This window comes from Lampetra planeri, chromosome 44 (assembly GCF_965212315.1).
Source record: "Lampetra planeri chromosome 44, kcLamPlan1.2.h2, whole genome shotgun sequence".
NCBI classification, from domain to species: Eukaryota; Metazoa; Chordata; class Hyperoartia; order Petromyzontiformes; family Petromyzontidae; genus Lampetra; species Lampetra planeri.
Window position 1 is genome coordinate 2196847 of NC_136150.1, and position 16096 is coordinate 2212942.

General features: G+C 50.8%; 1 protein-coding gene across 1 annotated transcript in view; it reads right to left on the minus strand.

Moving 5' to 3' along the window:
- The window catches only part of LOC144732773 (uncharacterized), a 63675-nt gene that overhangs the window by 29568 nt on the left and 18011 nt on the right, over positions 1-16096 (minus strand). Inside the window, exon 2 of the mRNA XM_078614353.1 lies at positions 8622-8746. Within this exon, the coding sequence (XP_078470479.1) occupies positions 8622-8746 (125 nt within the window). The remainder of the gene's footprint in view (positions 1-8621; positions 8747-16096) is intronic.

The following is a 16096-nucleotide window of genomic DNA, read 5'->3' on the forward strand; positions in this document are numbered from 1 at the left end:
GCTGTTAGCTTGCGCCTATTAAGGCCAACATGCTGCAGCAAGTTGCACGGTTTAAAACGTTTGTATACGCGGCTCGTTCGGTCGTTTGCTACGTCTGCGTCAATCGACGCGCCGTGCGGCCACTGCAAACCGAATGCTCCGTTTCAAAGGGCTCTCATCCTGGTGAAATGCTTTTACATACATTGTAAAGGCACACTAGGGGTCGATGGGGTCCACACCGTGCCCAGCCACCTTTGTCTTCCCGGCGCTAACGTTCACGCACGGACTCGTCGAGGTCCTCACCTTGGGCTCTGACGTATTTGTCAAACGTAACCCTGGTGTGACCAGCACTGCCCCGTCACGACGATGGATCTCGCGCTCCACTGCTTTCGGGGGGTTGATGGATCAGGCAAAGATCGCGGCGGCGCTGCGAGGTCGCCCCGGGCGACGGCGGGAGAAACAAATGGGTTCTTGACCAATTGGTTTCCCTCTCACACGAGGCCGGGACTGCGGTTTTCCCCGCAGAGCTTAAAGTCCGTTGTCAATCTCGGTTGATGGTTGAGGACTCGGTCTGTCGGGCCAACCGTTCTGTCTCATCCATCACGGTGTTCAACTGCCACACCGCGGACCTCAAAAACACACTCAACTCACAAGCACACTGCAGGTCGCAGCAACAACAACAACAGCCGGCATTCGTCAACAATGGGTGGCGACGTCACCACGGCGCCCAGTGCCAGGCCAGGTGCACTTTGAGGCCACGTGAAGTGTCGGAGGGTTCGCTGGCAGGAGGTCACGGGACAGACCCAGGTGCCGTGGGTTGACCGACTTGAGATGACTGGCAGATGCACCGGCTGTGCCCCATTCTGTGCCAGTAGGTCACAACAACAGACGCTCAACCACACGACAAGCAGCAGCAGCAGCAGCAGAAAGAGTCGTGCGTCTTCCCAGGCACCGCTTTCACTTTGGAATTCCCTCGCAACGCATCTCATCCCAATCCCTTCAAATCACCGTGCTCGATGCAGGGATTGCGTTCACCGTAAAGTGTTTGTGGTTTGGCCATGTTTGTTTGTTGTAGTACGGAGTAAGACTGATGGCCTTAATCTAAGTTGTCTTGTGGTTGTGGTTGTTGTTTGACTTGCATCCCACTGGGATTTTTGCACAGAGCGTTGGTGTACGGTGCTTTTTCTGCAATATTTTGCTGTCTTTTCTTGGATTTTCTGTTTGCACTCAGTCACATATTCACTTTAAGATGTTTTCTTCTTCATGTTTTTGTTTTTTGTTTGTTGCGGTTGCACCCGATTCAAGAGCCGAATGGCTCACAGGGCTATACCTAATACATGAACTTGAAATTAACTTGAACCGTTTCCGATTACACCTTCACCAGTGTTGCCTGTTGCTAGACGCTCGACATTTTTCGCTCAGCAACCGTGTAAGTAAAAAATAAATAACTCTTAGGAGCGCAACCTACTTAGATTTCGCGTCAGAAACATCCAATTGACAAAAGTGTCGTCATCGATGCGACGCTCTTCACGTGCAGATGCACCAGCAGGGCTGTCCAACGAGAGGTTTGGAGCCACGTTAAGTGACAAACCAAACGTCACTTGCGAGTGAGAAACCAACCTTCACAGTCCAGCGAGGTCGGCGTCGGGCGAGACAATGCCAGTGCTCAACCACTGTGCACACGCGGTCCTCAGTCAATGCACTGCTGGATCTGACAGCAGTGCTGTCAATTGGTAGCCACGGTGTCGAAATGTTAACTACCTCGCCTGGTATACAGGAGGTCGTGGGTTCGATCCCGACCCTGATGCTTGTAATATTTGGAGTTTGTGTGTCTCTCTCTCTCATCATCATCACGGTGGCTAGGAGATGTTGACTACATCGCCTGGTATACAGGAGGTCGTGGGTTCGATCCCGACCCTGATGCTTGTAATATTTGGAGTTTGTGTGTCTCTCTTCCCGTGGTCATGTGCATTTTTCTCTGGGTCCTCTGGTTTTTCCCTCCACATTTAGAATCATGCGTGCAGACTGCAGTTGGTTAAAGCATCACCGCTGCTAATTTGTTAGCCCCAAAGGTTCAGATCTCAGTTGTGTGGGGGGGGGGGGGTTGACTCAACACCCACCCTCACCCGCGGCCCGGGGTTCAATGGAATGAGCGCAGCAATCCCAGCGAGGAGTGGTGGACAGTTGCAATCCGACGAATTAATTGGCCCTCGTCTCGGGGACGCGAGAGTTTTGACCGCTGGCTCGGACCGCCAATGGCGATGAGTGCGGGTGGGTGGGTGGGGGGGTACACGTTGTAGGAGGCTGCTAATAAACCTACAGAGGAGCTCTCGGCAATGCTCATCGTAGGAAGTAAGCGTCGCTCGTCCCACACGGAGCAGACCGTGCGTCGCGCCCATGAAACTGCCTCCGACTCCCTCCGGTGACGAACACAAAGACAAGTTCTGTTTGAAAGGGAAGGTTGGGGCGGGGGGGGCAACGATTTGGCAACAAAATGGGATCACGGGGCCCACGATTGGAAAACGATAGTCGTCCGCGCGTGTCATCTGGTAAAAGCTCGCACCGCGCGAATCTAATGCCTACTCCTCTTCAAAAGCCTCCATCAACCTGCTCCGTCCTATCTCGCCGATCAGTGGCGTGCCGGCTTCAACGGACCCAAATCGACTCTCGCGGCGACCTGCCGCTGCACCCCGGCGCGTGTGTCGGGGTCTCCGGCCCACGGACGCAGGAACATGCTGATACAGCTATCGTGCTGTGACTGTTCCACCTGAAGACGGAAGCTTGTGTTGCCTCCGAAACGTCGTGATTTTTATTTTTATTTTACCTTTATTAATTTTTCTTTTTTACCTACGTGACTTTACCGAAAAAACCTAAGAATATGAATCCTTGCAGTCACGAAAGCTTCAAATCTAGAAGCTGGAACATGCTGCCAGCTCACGTTCGGGAGCCAGTTCTGCAACAGATTCAAAATCGTGTTGTTTCAGAGAGCCTGCTTCAATGTGTGATCCAAGCACAATCGCAGTGGAATGGACTCATAAGGAGCGCGCAATAACAAACGTTCGACAGGATCCGGACCCGTTTGTTGAGTACGTCGAGATGAACGCGTGCCCCGTATGCTGCTCATCTCCGATTTCCGCTCGTTTGACCCACGAAAGCCGTTGACGAGTCTCCTCTCTTTCTGATTGCGAGAAAGATAAAATGTGTTTCCCTGCCTCAATGAGCAAGGGGCAGCACTGAGCACCAGGGCAAGCCCTGCGATCTCATCGGATCTCAGCAGCGGAGTAGAGGTTGGGCCTTGATAGTGCTTGGATGGGGGGCGACTGGGAGGAATTGTAGGCTGCTGCGGGTACCATGCTGTGGGGCAGTCGAGTAAAGTGCGGCTAAATCCACTGTTGTACCGTACGCCTACGCTCCCCGGCAATCACCGACCCGCACCGGCGAGGTGAAGTCTGGTCAAGTTTCCTCCCGTGCCTCCGCACCACGTGGGGAGGTCGTCATCCAGCCAGCGGTGGATCGACGAAAGGGCCGCGCACGTACACGTAACGATGCCAAGGCCAGCTAGGACCAAACCCACAGCACCGCCCGGCTCTACGTTGACGACGGTGACGACGGTGACGACGGTGACATAGGGGATCGCTTTTGTCGAGCTGCCAGAACACCCGCGGCCGCCCCCCCCCCCGCCCACCCGCCCTGGCGACCGCCATCAACGGCCTCCAAACGCCGACCCACCGCGCGGCGGCTCTCAAGTGGCACGGCGTCGCCCCCTCGGCTGCGCGGGGGCTGTCTATTAGCGGCCACTCGACGGAGGCGCGCGAGCGGGGAGGGCCGCGCGCATCACGCACACTCACGGTCCTTCCCAAGGACAAAGCAGCACGCGTGCGTGTGCGTGCGTGTGCGTGCGTGTGCGTGCGTGTGCGTGCGTGTGCGTGTGCGTGCGTGTACGTGCGTGTGCGTGCGTGTGCGTGTGTGTGCGTGTGTGTGCGTGCGAGCACACGTGCATTAGCAGACGTCTTCAAGTGCCGCGTTGTTCTCGTGGTAACCACGAGCCCCCCGCCGTTGAGTGAGAACTGAACACGCGTTGTGCCAAATTTTTACCGGCAATAAACAAAGCCGTTGTGGACCCCGTCGTGGTGCCAGGGTGGAGTTTGCGAGTCAAAATCGACGGGGACGAGCGCTTGCCCGCGTGCGGCGGCTCGACATTACTGGCCCGGGCCCTGGCGCGAGGAATAACGAGTTCACCTTCTTGGTTCTTTCGGTAAAGTCACGTAGAAGGGAAATAATAAAATAATAAAAATAAAACATCATAAAATAATTCTCACGACGTTTCGGCCACAACGCAAGCAGCCGTCCTCAGGTGAATAACAGGTCTGTCGGGAAGACAGCGTCACGAGTTCATCAAATAAAATTGCTGTGTTTGTTTTACTTACACGCTGTCCATTCGTTCCCATTGCATCGCAAAAAAAATCGGGCAGCGGGCATTTGTGTCGCGCGCGGTTTTCGCACGGAAGGCTCGGGGGGTGGGGGGTGGGGGGGGAACCGCAGACGAGCAGGAAGGGAGTCAGAACCGGCGTTAACGATCGTCCAAGTTCTGCGGTCCTATGTTAGGATATTTGGAAGAACTCACGGTCTGCCTTCCCCCGCCATTCGCAGCCCGGTGCCTGGGCCCCTCCAGCCCCTGGGTGCAGTTGCACCGCCTGCACACTCAATAGCGTGGAGACGTTGAGTCTCTTGACACTGTGAAGGTGTCCGCTTAAATGTCTGTCGTGTGGAGAAATGAGAGCTGCTTTTCTCTAAGAGCGTCGAGTGATGAAATACCAGCCGCCATGTGCCGCCACAGTTGAAAGCACACGGATCCCAGTCGGGGTTTGACTCGGCCCATCCTCTCAAGAGGCAATAAAATTCGTACCGCTTTGTCGGAAATCAACAGCGGTCGAGTGGGCTCAGGCATAGCAACAAAGATGATCACCATCCCACACTGCGACTAACAGCTTAACCATACCGTGTACATCTTGACATCGTGACATACATACGGAGTATGGTTTGCCGATGCTGTGTATATCGTATGCATTGCATGCAGCTTGCTTATGCTGTGTATAGCGTATGCATTGCATGCATCTTGCCTATGCTGTGTATAGCGTATGCATTGCATGCAGCTTTCCTATGCTAGAAATATTGTATGCATTGCATGGAGCTTACTTATGCTGTGTATATCCAATGCATTGCATGCAGATTGCCTATGCTGTGTATATCCAATGCATTGCATGCAGATTGCCTATGCTGTGTATATCGAATGCATTGCATGCAGCTTGCTTATGCTGTGTATATCCAATGCATTGCATGCAGCTTGCTTATACTGTGTATATCATATACACGGCGCAGTTTGATATACAAGCACGCGTGTGTGTGTGCGTGAGAGAGAGTGTGTGTATCTGCACGTATTAGTAACTTTGCTTGAACCCGAATCCTCGTCGTGTTTCACGAGCCGGCTGGCGGTGGCCATGAGCCACGCTGGGGACACAGGACGTGCCCGTGGTCCCGTGCGATGGCCAAAAGAACGAGCAGCCAAGCAAACAACAAATAAACACGACGGCCCCGAAACTGGAGGAATCCGATGAGCTACGAAGCTCTTTCCGCAGATGTCCAGCGTTCACAGGGGTTAAGGGGAGCACCGGGGGGGACGCGGGCACGGAACTAAGGGACGGTGACGACAACCGTCAATTACACTGGTCAACAAAAAAAAGAAAAATTCTGGCGTGGACTTTTGCAGCTGTTTTAGACTAATTTCAGGGTGCCGATTCCAAATCTGATCTCAGATTTGCTCTATCACATCTCATTTGTATGCTATCGGCATACCCCATTTTCATTGCTTTTACCCGAAATCACTTATGATTGCAAGTTGTTGCGAGTCAGTGACTGCTTTAGTGTTAAAATATGGTGCTGTGTTTTTTGGACAGTGTGTTTATAATATCATTTTATGTAAATATCCACATTTATTTAATATTTTTCTTCTGCAGTTTTTATTGAAAATGCAATATTTTATATCTCAAAAACCTGATGTGATAGACAAAAACTGATGCCAGTGTAATAACGGCTTCCCTTTTGAGCCAATTGGTGCAGAGGTCAAGGCAACCCTGCTTTGCGGGGGAAGCAATTTGGAGTGGCAGCAACACCGCAGGTTCATTTGGGATACGTAGCGAGCAATGGAGGAGGCCACAATATGCGTCGCGTGAATTCTACACGGGCGTTTTTTAAGTCAGCGTTTGACCTCAACAGACCTTTCACATTTGACCTGGTGTGCTTGCAAACTGGGCACGGTTTCAGGAGATATTCTGGAATTTCATAGCATTGTTTTGTCAACTTATGATTGATATTTTTGTATTCTTACTACAACGCTTGTTTACCCAGGAATGCCTCGCCGAGTCTCAAGGCTATTTTCCAGGAGGATTCTCAAAAGTTTTCGTAGCAGATGGCAATGTTGCCAACGTGGAAGCCCAACGGAGTAATCTCTACGTCACTTTTCAGCGTGACGAACGTTTGGCCGCACATGCATGCGCGTACGCACGCACGTCCAAGTCCTCCCGCACCCGTACGCAGCCAACCGTGCGAATCGGAGATGCGCCCAACGGCAGCCACAATGCACGCGGGTTTTTATTTTTATTTTTAGTTTCGCTGCGCCGCTACCCTGGCGTCCGTCAAGGGGCAAAGAATCTCTCGCGCCGGCGAGGGCACCAGGCTCTCGCCACGACTCTATTAGACAGGTCCGCTCGCCTTTCCCGTGAGTGTGCGCGGGTCAAAAATGAAAGCGTGACAGCGAAACGTTTCCATTTAATCGCCGCTATCGCCTCATTCACCCATTCAAGGCCCACAGCGTAAATTTTTGCCACTAATCACCGGCATCATGGTTATTATTGGCAGCAGCAGCATCAGCTATGATCTATCCACTGCTGAATGAAGGAAGGCCTTTTCCATCCTGTCAGCATCCCTCCACGGTCCTGTGATGCCGCACTCCGACGCGCGAGTGGTCGTGCGCTCGGGCGTGATTTCTTCCTACTCTTAGGTTTTTTCAGTAAAGTCACGTAGGTAAAAATAAATAAAAATAAATAAAAAGAATAGAAATAATAATAGAAATAAAATAAAAATCACGACGTTTCGGAGGCAACACAAGTCTCCGTCATCAGGTGGGACCGTCACAGCTAGATTTACTGTATCAAGTGAGGCAAAATTCCAAGAGACAAGCTCTTATATACAAGTTAAGGGGGAGGGGGGGGAGGGGCTTATCTGAATGTGGTAGCCAATGAATGGAACGTGTTGGGGGGGGTGGGTGGGGCTGAAAGAGAACAATAGGTGCACTTGGGGTTGTAACCGTTTTCTTCCTCCTTAGGCTGCCATTCCATCACCAGTCTCACCCATTGATCACCTTCTCGCAATGTGCCCTGGCCACTCGCTTTTGGGCGGGGACATGAGGCCTATTCCTTTGTCGAGTGACAAGTTTTGCTGAACAAATTGCAATAACAACACACATCCGTCTCTCCACATACATTTTTAGTTTTTCTGAAAGTACTTCTTACACAACCCAGACAGGCAAATCTCTGCACGGGTTCGGATACGCAGCGTCTCATCGGCAGAGCCAGGCATTACAGGCAAGGACCCCTCCCATTATGGCGGCAAAAAATTCTAAAACGCAGAAGAAAAACTTTCGGGTGCAGAGAAATATACGTTTCAGGGGGGACAAAGTCTGCTCACTGGCGTTGTTGTTTACGACGTGAATGATGACTCTGAACCGGAGAAAACGACGGTGATGATGGCGGTGGCGAGGGACACGCATTACTCAGCTCACACTTTCAAACTTTGTTTTATTTTACCAGATAAGGCCCCACTGAGCTAAATAGCTCTTTTCCAGAAGCGACCTGGACACAAATGATAGCTCAACCAAGTGGCTAATCACATGGAAATTTATAGCAGCCAAATATCCTAAACGATTATAAGTGTGGAGGGGAAAACCGGAGGACCCGGAGAAAAATCCACGCGACCACGGGGAGAGGAAGACACGCAAACTCCAAATACAGGTAGTCCCCGGACTTACGATGGTCCGACTTACGGTATTTCGATCTTACGATGGCGATAGCGATATGACAAAATTGTAACATATTTTACATTTCGCGCGGCAGTCAAACGCAGCAGCGTACGAGGTACGATACTGCACGTTGGGACGCTGCCGGGATGTACTGTACGCATCTCCCGCCTTGCGTGGTGATGCCTCTCACTCTCGCCAGCGGTCGACGGAGTTCAGTTGTCACGGTGTTAGCGCGTGTAGATTTTTCTGTGTTTCAAAGCCCAATTTTAGTGAAAAAAGTATGTATTGCAATTAATAAATACATACAGTATATAGTTTATACAGTACGGTACTGTAAATTGCTCTATTTTGCAAAATCATCACCATTCTTTAAGACTCCTGGGTAGGCTAGGCCATTCTCGACTTACAATATTTTCGACTTACGAAGGGGTCGTCGTAACGCATCTCCATCGTAAGTCGGGGACTGCCTGTATGCAGCAGGCATCAGGGTCGGGATCGAACTCACGACCTCCTGTATCCCAGGCGAGGTAGTTAACATCTCCCAGCCACCGTGACACGGGGAACTCACTCGGGGAGGTAGTGGACGAAGATGGCGCCCAGCACGATGGCGACGGAGAGTCCGGAGAAGAAGGCGAGCCTCATGTTCCAGACGTCGGCCACGGAGTCGTCGCTGAAGCCATGGTGCTCCCAGTTCTACAACACGGCCCAGACAGACAGAGAGAGAGAGAGACAACACGTGATCAGAGGGAGCTGAAGCCATGGTGCTCCCAGTTCTACAACACGACCCAGACAGAGAGAGAGAACACGTGATCAGAGGGAGCTGAAGCCATGGTGCTCCCAGTTCTACAGCACGACCCAGACAGAGAGAGAGAACACGTGATCAGAGGGAGCTGAAGCCATGGTGCTCCCAGTTCTACAGCACGGCCCAGACAGAGAGAGAGAGAGAGACAACACGTGATCAGAGGGAGCTGAAGCCATGATGCTCCCAGTTCTACAGCACGGCCCAGACAGAGAGAGAGACCACACGTGATCGAGACGGAGCTGGTGGCGGCAGCACTTCGCGCACTGCGCAAATGACAACCCGAGTTTGATTCCCGGCCGTGGCTGATGTCAACGTTGAGCAATAGCGCAGCCGATCCCTCTGGGAAAACCCGGCGTGGCCTTCTGGAGACAAATCACCGGTGAGCGCACGTCGTGCGATTAAACATTGATGCGGACGCGGCCGGCAAGCCACATCCCCAACCTCATCGCTGGACACAGAAGACGCTGGGCTTCCATCTCCAGCGAAGATTGCGGGCAGCAACCATGAAGCGCACCCACTGCGCTAACCCCACGGCAGCAGATGCGGCTATACTTTGTTGATGACGATGATGACGATGCACAAATGGTAAATTTCAACTCTCTGGCAGTGTGCGGAGACTGTGGTCACCACCCAGGATAGAGCCACGGAACATGTAACGTAGACTTGAAGTCCGATTCGCAAATACGACGAAGGCATCATTCACAGTGACACTCTGCCGCTACTGACCCAATTATCTGGCTCATCCACCAAGAGGTAAAATTGCAGTTGCTGCCCTTACATCGACCTCGGACGTAAGAAGACGGATGCTAGCCTCCAGATAATACAGGCCAATCTATTTATAGATAACCCCACTGATATTTAAACAGACCAGGTGAAGAGCATGTGTGAACGAACGCACCGGCGATGGCCCATACCCTTTGCAATTATTGGGGTTGAGATATTTGAATAAAACAGAAAATATATAATAATGTAACAAAAAAAATGTGCTGATGAGCATTGTGCAATGAAAAGCTCTGGACCCGTTTCGACATTCAGTGCCGAAACTGCTCTTACCTTAACCTGGCAAGCTCTGACTAAACATGCGGTGATGAGACACCGCATGTTTGGCAGGTTTCATCAAATACTGTCAGGAATCATCGCCCCCCGCCCTCCGCCCCCCTACCTCCTGACAACTTGGCAGGCCCCTCCTGAAAAAGCCACGAGACTCAGTTACGCTTTTCCTGGGCAAATAAAGACGATAACAATCGTGAATGAAATAAGGTCACGGCGAAAAACCTAATGGCATTACACAATAGCACACTATTTATTTTAAAAAGAAAGGGCCTCAAATTCTAGAGCCCTTGCTGCACAAGAAATGCTCGTCACAGTCGGTCACGGGCACGGATCAAGGAACACACGTGCTATCTGCAGAGGCAGATAGATATTACTACTATCACAATGCATCTCTGTGCCATATTGGAACAAGACGCCGATTCTGATAGTAGGCTGACGTCACAGCCACGTCCCTTGCGGCGGTGGCAGTGCGACTATTGCTGCCCGTCACATTTCATTCTTGCGTGTGCACGTGTGTTGCCTGTGCGCACACACGTGTATGTATCATTACACACGAAGTGCTTGCCACGAATGAACCACGGTACCTTGCTGATCTCGTAAGGAACATCAACAATCACGGGGACTCTGGTCATCCTCGCAGCGGCTATTGGCTAGCCGTCGAACAAAGACGGTCGCCGCATCGCGAGCTTTCAAATATGCTTCTGCGGCCGTCTGGAACGCTCTTCCTTACAAAATGAGGAAGCCACTGGTGCTATGCACTTTTAAATCTAGATTGCAAACTCATTTCTTCAGAACTCCTTTGTGTTTAGTTTGTGCCATCCAGCAACAACAGAGGGCAGAGGAAGGACCGCTCACAACAACGAGCGGAGCGCCTGGCGGCTAAAATCATGCAAAGTGGCACAGTGGGGAGCACAGGTGGTGCATCGGCCAGTCATCTCAAGTCAGTCAACCCGTGGCACCTGGGTCTGTCCCGTGACCTCCCGCCAGCGAGCCTTCCACACATCACGTGGCTTCAAGGTGTACCTATAGCCTGGCACGAGCGTGTGGTGACGTCGCCGCCACTCAGTGGCAAACAGCAGGAAAGCTTCACGTGCATCTCATGACGTCGTTTCCAGGAGGGTCCTGTCAAAATTTTGCAGTACAAAGTGCGGCGCCTATCGCTTTGTCTATTCAAATCGAGTCATTTTAGTACAAATAAAATTCTAATTTGGTAATTTTTTTGCCCCATAACGCTGGCACGCAACGGCATATCCATGTGAATTACATGGCACCTGGAAATGTGCACTGCGAAGCAGAAGGCCTTGTATATATTAGCGTTAATACATGCCGCAGTATTAACCTCTGCGGCAAATGTGCTACCAATTGGGCCACATCAAATGCCCGAACATTAGGAGAGGTTGTGGTGAAAGCACTGCATCTACTCGGTTAAATTCCTAACCGGGACTGGTCCTCAATGAAGTCTACTCAGCCTATGGTGGGACTCCGATCGGAATTGTTAAGTAAGTAAGGACTTGTCCCTTGCTTTTTACTCGACGCGTGTGCGGCGATGGCGCAGCCATCGATCGAGGGTCGAATTTGAACCGCGCTGTGTGATCGGCATCGCGCTCGCTGAAGGTGAATGCCTTCAGGAAAGTCGTGGACTGGATACTCAACTGCGCACAATTCTGTGAGTCGCTTATAACTGCTTTGCCGTTACTTATTGCCAATTATGGACTCGGACTATTGTCCTATCATCTCATAGAGTCCCTGGCACGTCATAATATGCTACACAGTGGCAGTGGGGGTCGCAATATGCCGATTTATTACTAATAAACCCAAATGACCCGATCGAAATTAGGGCTTTTTATCGGATCATTGGGGGGGGGCACGTGCCCACCCCCCCCCCCACTGGCTCCGCCAGTGTGAGTAAGGCTTGTCCCGTAAACAAAACATGGCAATTTAGTCACCAGTTCAGCACGCCGGTAGGTCGGAGAGTAAACCCATAACATTTACAATATCAGTATGTTGTTTGCGCTGGTAATTAACAAACCGACTTCATCGGGCGAATTAGAATCAGAATCTTTCTTTACACTGGAGGAATCCTATTCATCTTCTTGGTTCTTTCAGTAAAGTCACGTAGAAGAGAAATAATAAAATAATAAAACTAAAACATAATAAAATTCTCACGACGTTTCGGCCACAACGCAAGCACCCGTCCTCAGGTGAAGAAACAGAGTTGTCGGAAAGACAGCGTTGTGGTCGTAACGTCGTGAGAATTTTATTTCATTATGTTTAAATTTTATTCTTTTATTATTTCCCTTCTACGTGACTTTACCGAAAGAACCAAGAATATGAATCCCTGCACCAAAGCTTTAAATGGAGGAATCCTAGGAAAGCTCTCATTGCACAGATGTCCAGGTCCATTTGATTTAACCGAGCGAGAAACTCAAGACACCAGGGATGAGTCTCTCGCGTTCACAGCACCACGCAGACTCGAGGTGGAGGAGGGGGGGGAGAAGCCGTGGGATGACACACGCAACGGACGACTTTGCAGCCCCACACACTACTAAGTGACGCAACCCTGGCAACGGCTCACGCGCGCCGTAGCGTAGGAACCGCATCCAATTAGAAATCGTGCAAAGACGCACCACCCCACTGGTCGGTTCCGATGCGGTTTTATTTTTTTGGGGGGGTGGGCGGGCTGGATTGGCGGGGCGGCGGGCGGAGGGGGGGTTTATTGAGTGTGCGTCATTTGCCTAATGACAAGAATTCTCTGCGGCTATGTTAATTGGAGGCATTTAAAAATAGCGGGGAAAAGGCTGAAGATGCAAATAGGGGGGGCCAGCGTCTCCCGCGGACACTTCTCTGTGCTCGCGCCCGCCACTCTCGAAGCCGCAATCCAACCGCGCTGACGTCAATCGGCAAGGCTGCACGGCATTCACTATTTTTCGATTTAAAATTGTGAGAATTGTATGAATTTTATTATGTTTTATTTTTATTATTTCCCTTCAACGTGACTTTACCGAAAGATTTCGATTTAAAGCTTTCGTGACTGCAGAGATTCATTTTCTTGGTTCTACGTGACTTTACCGAAAGAACCAAGAAGATGATTTACCGAAAGAACCAAGAAGAGGCATTCACTATCTCCCAAAGCTCGGGCGGTGGTGCGGTCGCTCCGCATTTTGAATGCTGAAACAACGTTGTCGTCCCCTTTATAAATATATTAAACTGGATTTGTTTTTATTCACGGCTTAAAGTAAAGTTTTTTTACACTATGAAACCTCCTTTACCAGTGGCAAAATATAGTGATAGGTTTTTACCCTTTCAACTGGTACAAAAACTGACACCTTTATACAAGGCATCATGTTTGCAATAACGACAACACAAGCAGTCAAAATGCAAACATGATGCCTTGTATAAAGGTGTCAGTTTTTGTACCAGTTAAAAGGGTAAAAACCTATCACTAAAGTTTTTTTGTTATCCATTGTGGAGTTGAGCTCAGAAGGTTGGCTTCATTCTGCAGGAAATTTGCGTTATCTGGCCTCTTTTGATCACGTGATCATCATACACGGAGTGTTCTTGAAAGGGCCTTTTATGCGTTGATGGTTGTATTTACTTAATGATTTCCTCCCTTTTAGAAGAAGAAACTGACTTGAACTGACTGAATAAAGGCACATAAACAGAATAAACGCCGCGGGGATTAATTTGGCTTAGCCACCAAAGCCTCAATGGTGACTTCACTCAAAGCAACATTCGGATTCATCATGAAACCTGGTTATTTAATCACCGGCGACAACAGAGAGTGGATCAGCAATTTAAGTCTGTGCGAGAACCTATGGTAGGGCCCTCGAAAACAAACAACCGCGATATTCAGGAAAGTCCTGGATATAGGATTGTGTTATTATATGGCAATGGTACGAATGATGTTAAAAAACGAAGTGAGTTGTTAAATTGTGAGTACAATGTCCGTAAAAAAGTTAATATTTTTTTTATCTACCCAGGAGGGTCCTTGCCACCCGGATTGAGCTTCGGTGAATTCTTCCTCGAGTCAATTTCAGCATGTGGAAAGGAAATGAGGAGCGTCCCAGAGTAAACGTACTCAAAAATCACGGGCGCTAGGGGTCTGCAACCGACTTGCTGCTACATTCTTTGGGTCTTTGGGTAAAGTCACGTACATAGGTTCAAAGAAAATAACAAGAAACTACGACGTTTCGATCGCAACACAAGTGACCGTCATCAGGAAAAGGGGGTTAGCTTCTAAAGACAACCGTTTATAAAGGTTTGACATGGGCGTAACCCAAATGTTAGCAGCCAATGTTAATGTAAGCGGTGGGTAGCGATTGCGGCGTTGGTGGGTTTTCCACCAATCAAAGGGCTGCCAGGTAAAAATTTGCATGTCAATGTGAGAAAATTTAAATCGATAGGGATCACACGCAGCAGCAGCAGCAGCAGCAACACCGCCCCCTCTTGTGAAACCACTGCAGCACGTCTGCACACCACAGCAGCGTCGACTTGCGCTCCAACAACGATAGCCGCACGTCACACACACACACGCCTCGAGGAAGGAGGACACTACACGTGTATAAACACGCGGAGCCCGAACTGTGACTACAGGGTCTGTCCATCCCAGATCGTCGGCCTTGTCCGGTCATCGACGGACCCACACAGGAGAAGTCCGCGATGATGGAAGACAATCATCGCTCAGCTGTGACGGATTGCAGAGGACGAAGAGGAGGATATTTTACACAACGTACTTCTGCGTCACTCCAACGAACACTTCCGCTGCGACCCGCCGCCACGCCACCCGATCCCAAACGCATTAATCCTTGGCCACCGCAGAGATGGGCCCACGACATGAGTTCAATATGCAGGCGCGATACGCACCGCGTGGAATGGCAGGGCCGTGAGGAAATGTCCACGGTGTAGGAAGGCCTTCATCCGGCAGTAGATACACAACGTGACCGATGATGATCATCATGATAATTCACGTGTGCTGATGACAATAACTAATCTTCTTACTTCGGTAAGCTTGCAGCGCAAAGGCGACCACGAAGGCGTTCACTTTCACACTCGGTAAAAAAATTGGTTACCGCGACATCCCCCCCCACCGCCCCCCCCACACGCACGTAGATACTTTTCGAACGACGTCACGGGGAAGATTTCACTCTCGACGCAGTGGTCACGGATTGATACTACCACAGCATTACGTGGGGGGGGGGGGGCGGTGGGGGGGGGGGGCGGTGGGGGGGGGGGGGAGACCCGCCGGGCTCAAACAGCTAACCTCTGCTCGGCCCTCACGACTAATCGTCCATCTCACGGGGGGGTGGGGGTGGTGTAATCTTGAGTTCGGATCTCGGCTGACGGCACACGCTCGGCCGTCATCCCTCCGGAGAGGAGGGCAGGTAAAAGAGCGCCACTTTGCAGGAGGTCAACGGAGGTGTGTCACCCGGTGGAGAGGCTGGCACCTCGCCGGGGAAAGGTAAAATGGGCCATCATCACTGGCTCCGCTTCGGGGTACAATGATAAAAAAGAGAGAAGACCGCTTGGTTCTTGTTTAGACACGGAGACACACGATTGACTCTTCAAATATTTGCATTTGGAGATTTGTGCAATGCAAAAAAAAATTCTCCAAACAGCCGTCAAATTATTGTACACCAATTAATGGGGTTGCACAGCCCTCAAATCCAAGTCTCCAGCACCCTTCTCTCCGCAAAATTAAAGATGTCAAAATTAGGCATTACTATTCACGAAATGCCTGACCAGTGGTGGAAAACGAAAATGTACAAGTGCCAGTACAATACCTATTCATCCTGCAGCCCACGCTCACTGCACCCAAGGACAAAGATCCCTCGCGTGCATCCTACACAGGGCTGTTGCGGCAAGTGCCGTTAGCGAGTACCGATGAAGGCCGGCACGGCACGCTGGTGGGTGGGTGGCCCTCACCACGCACTGCCGCCTTTGTCTCCCCAGTGCTGATGTTTTCAGACCCCGCACAAGGTACTTAATTAAGGCCGAGTCGACCTAGGGGAGGCCCAGGACCAGTTCAGCTAATTGACACTGCTGTTAGCCGTGAGCGGGAAATCAAAGTCGGGTCGCGGGGTTCGTAGCGCGGCGCACAAACCACTGCGCCACCGCTCCCCACATCACTGCCAAACACACACAGCCTCAAGCTCCCTCGCACACGCTCACTGCCGTTTCCTCTCCGTGAA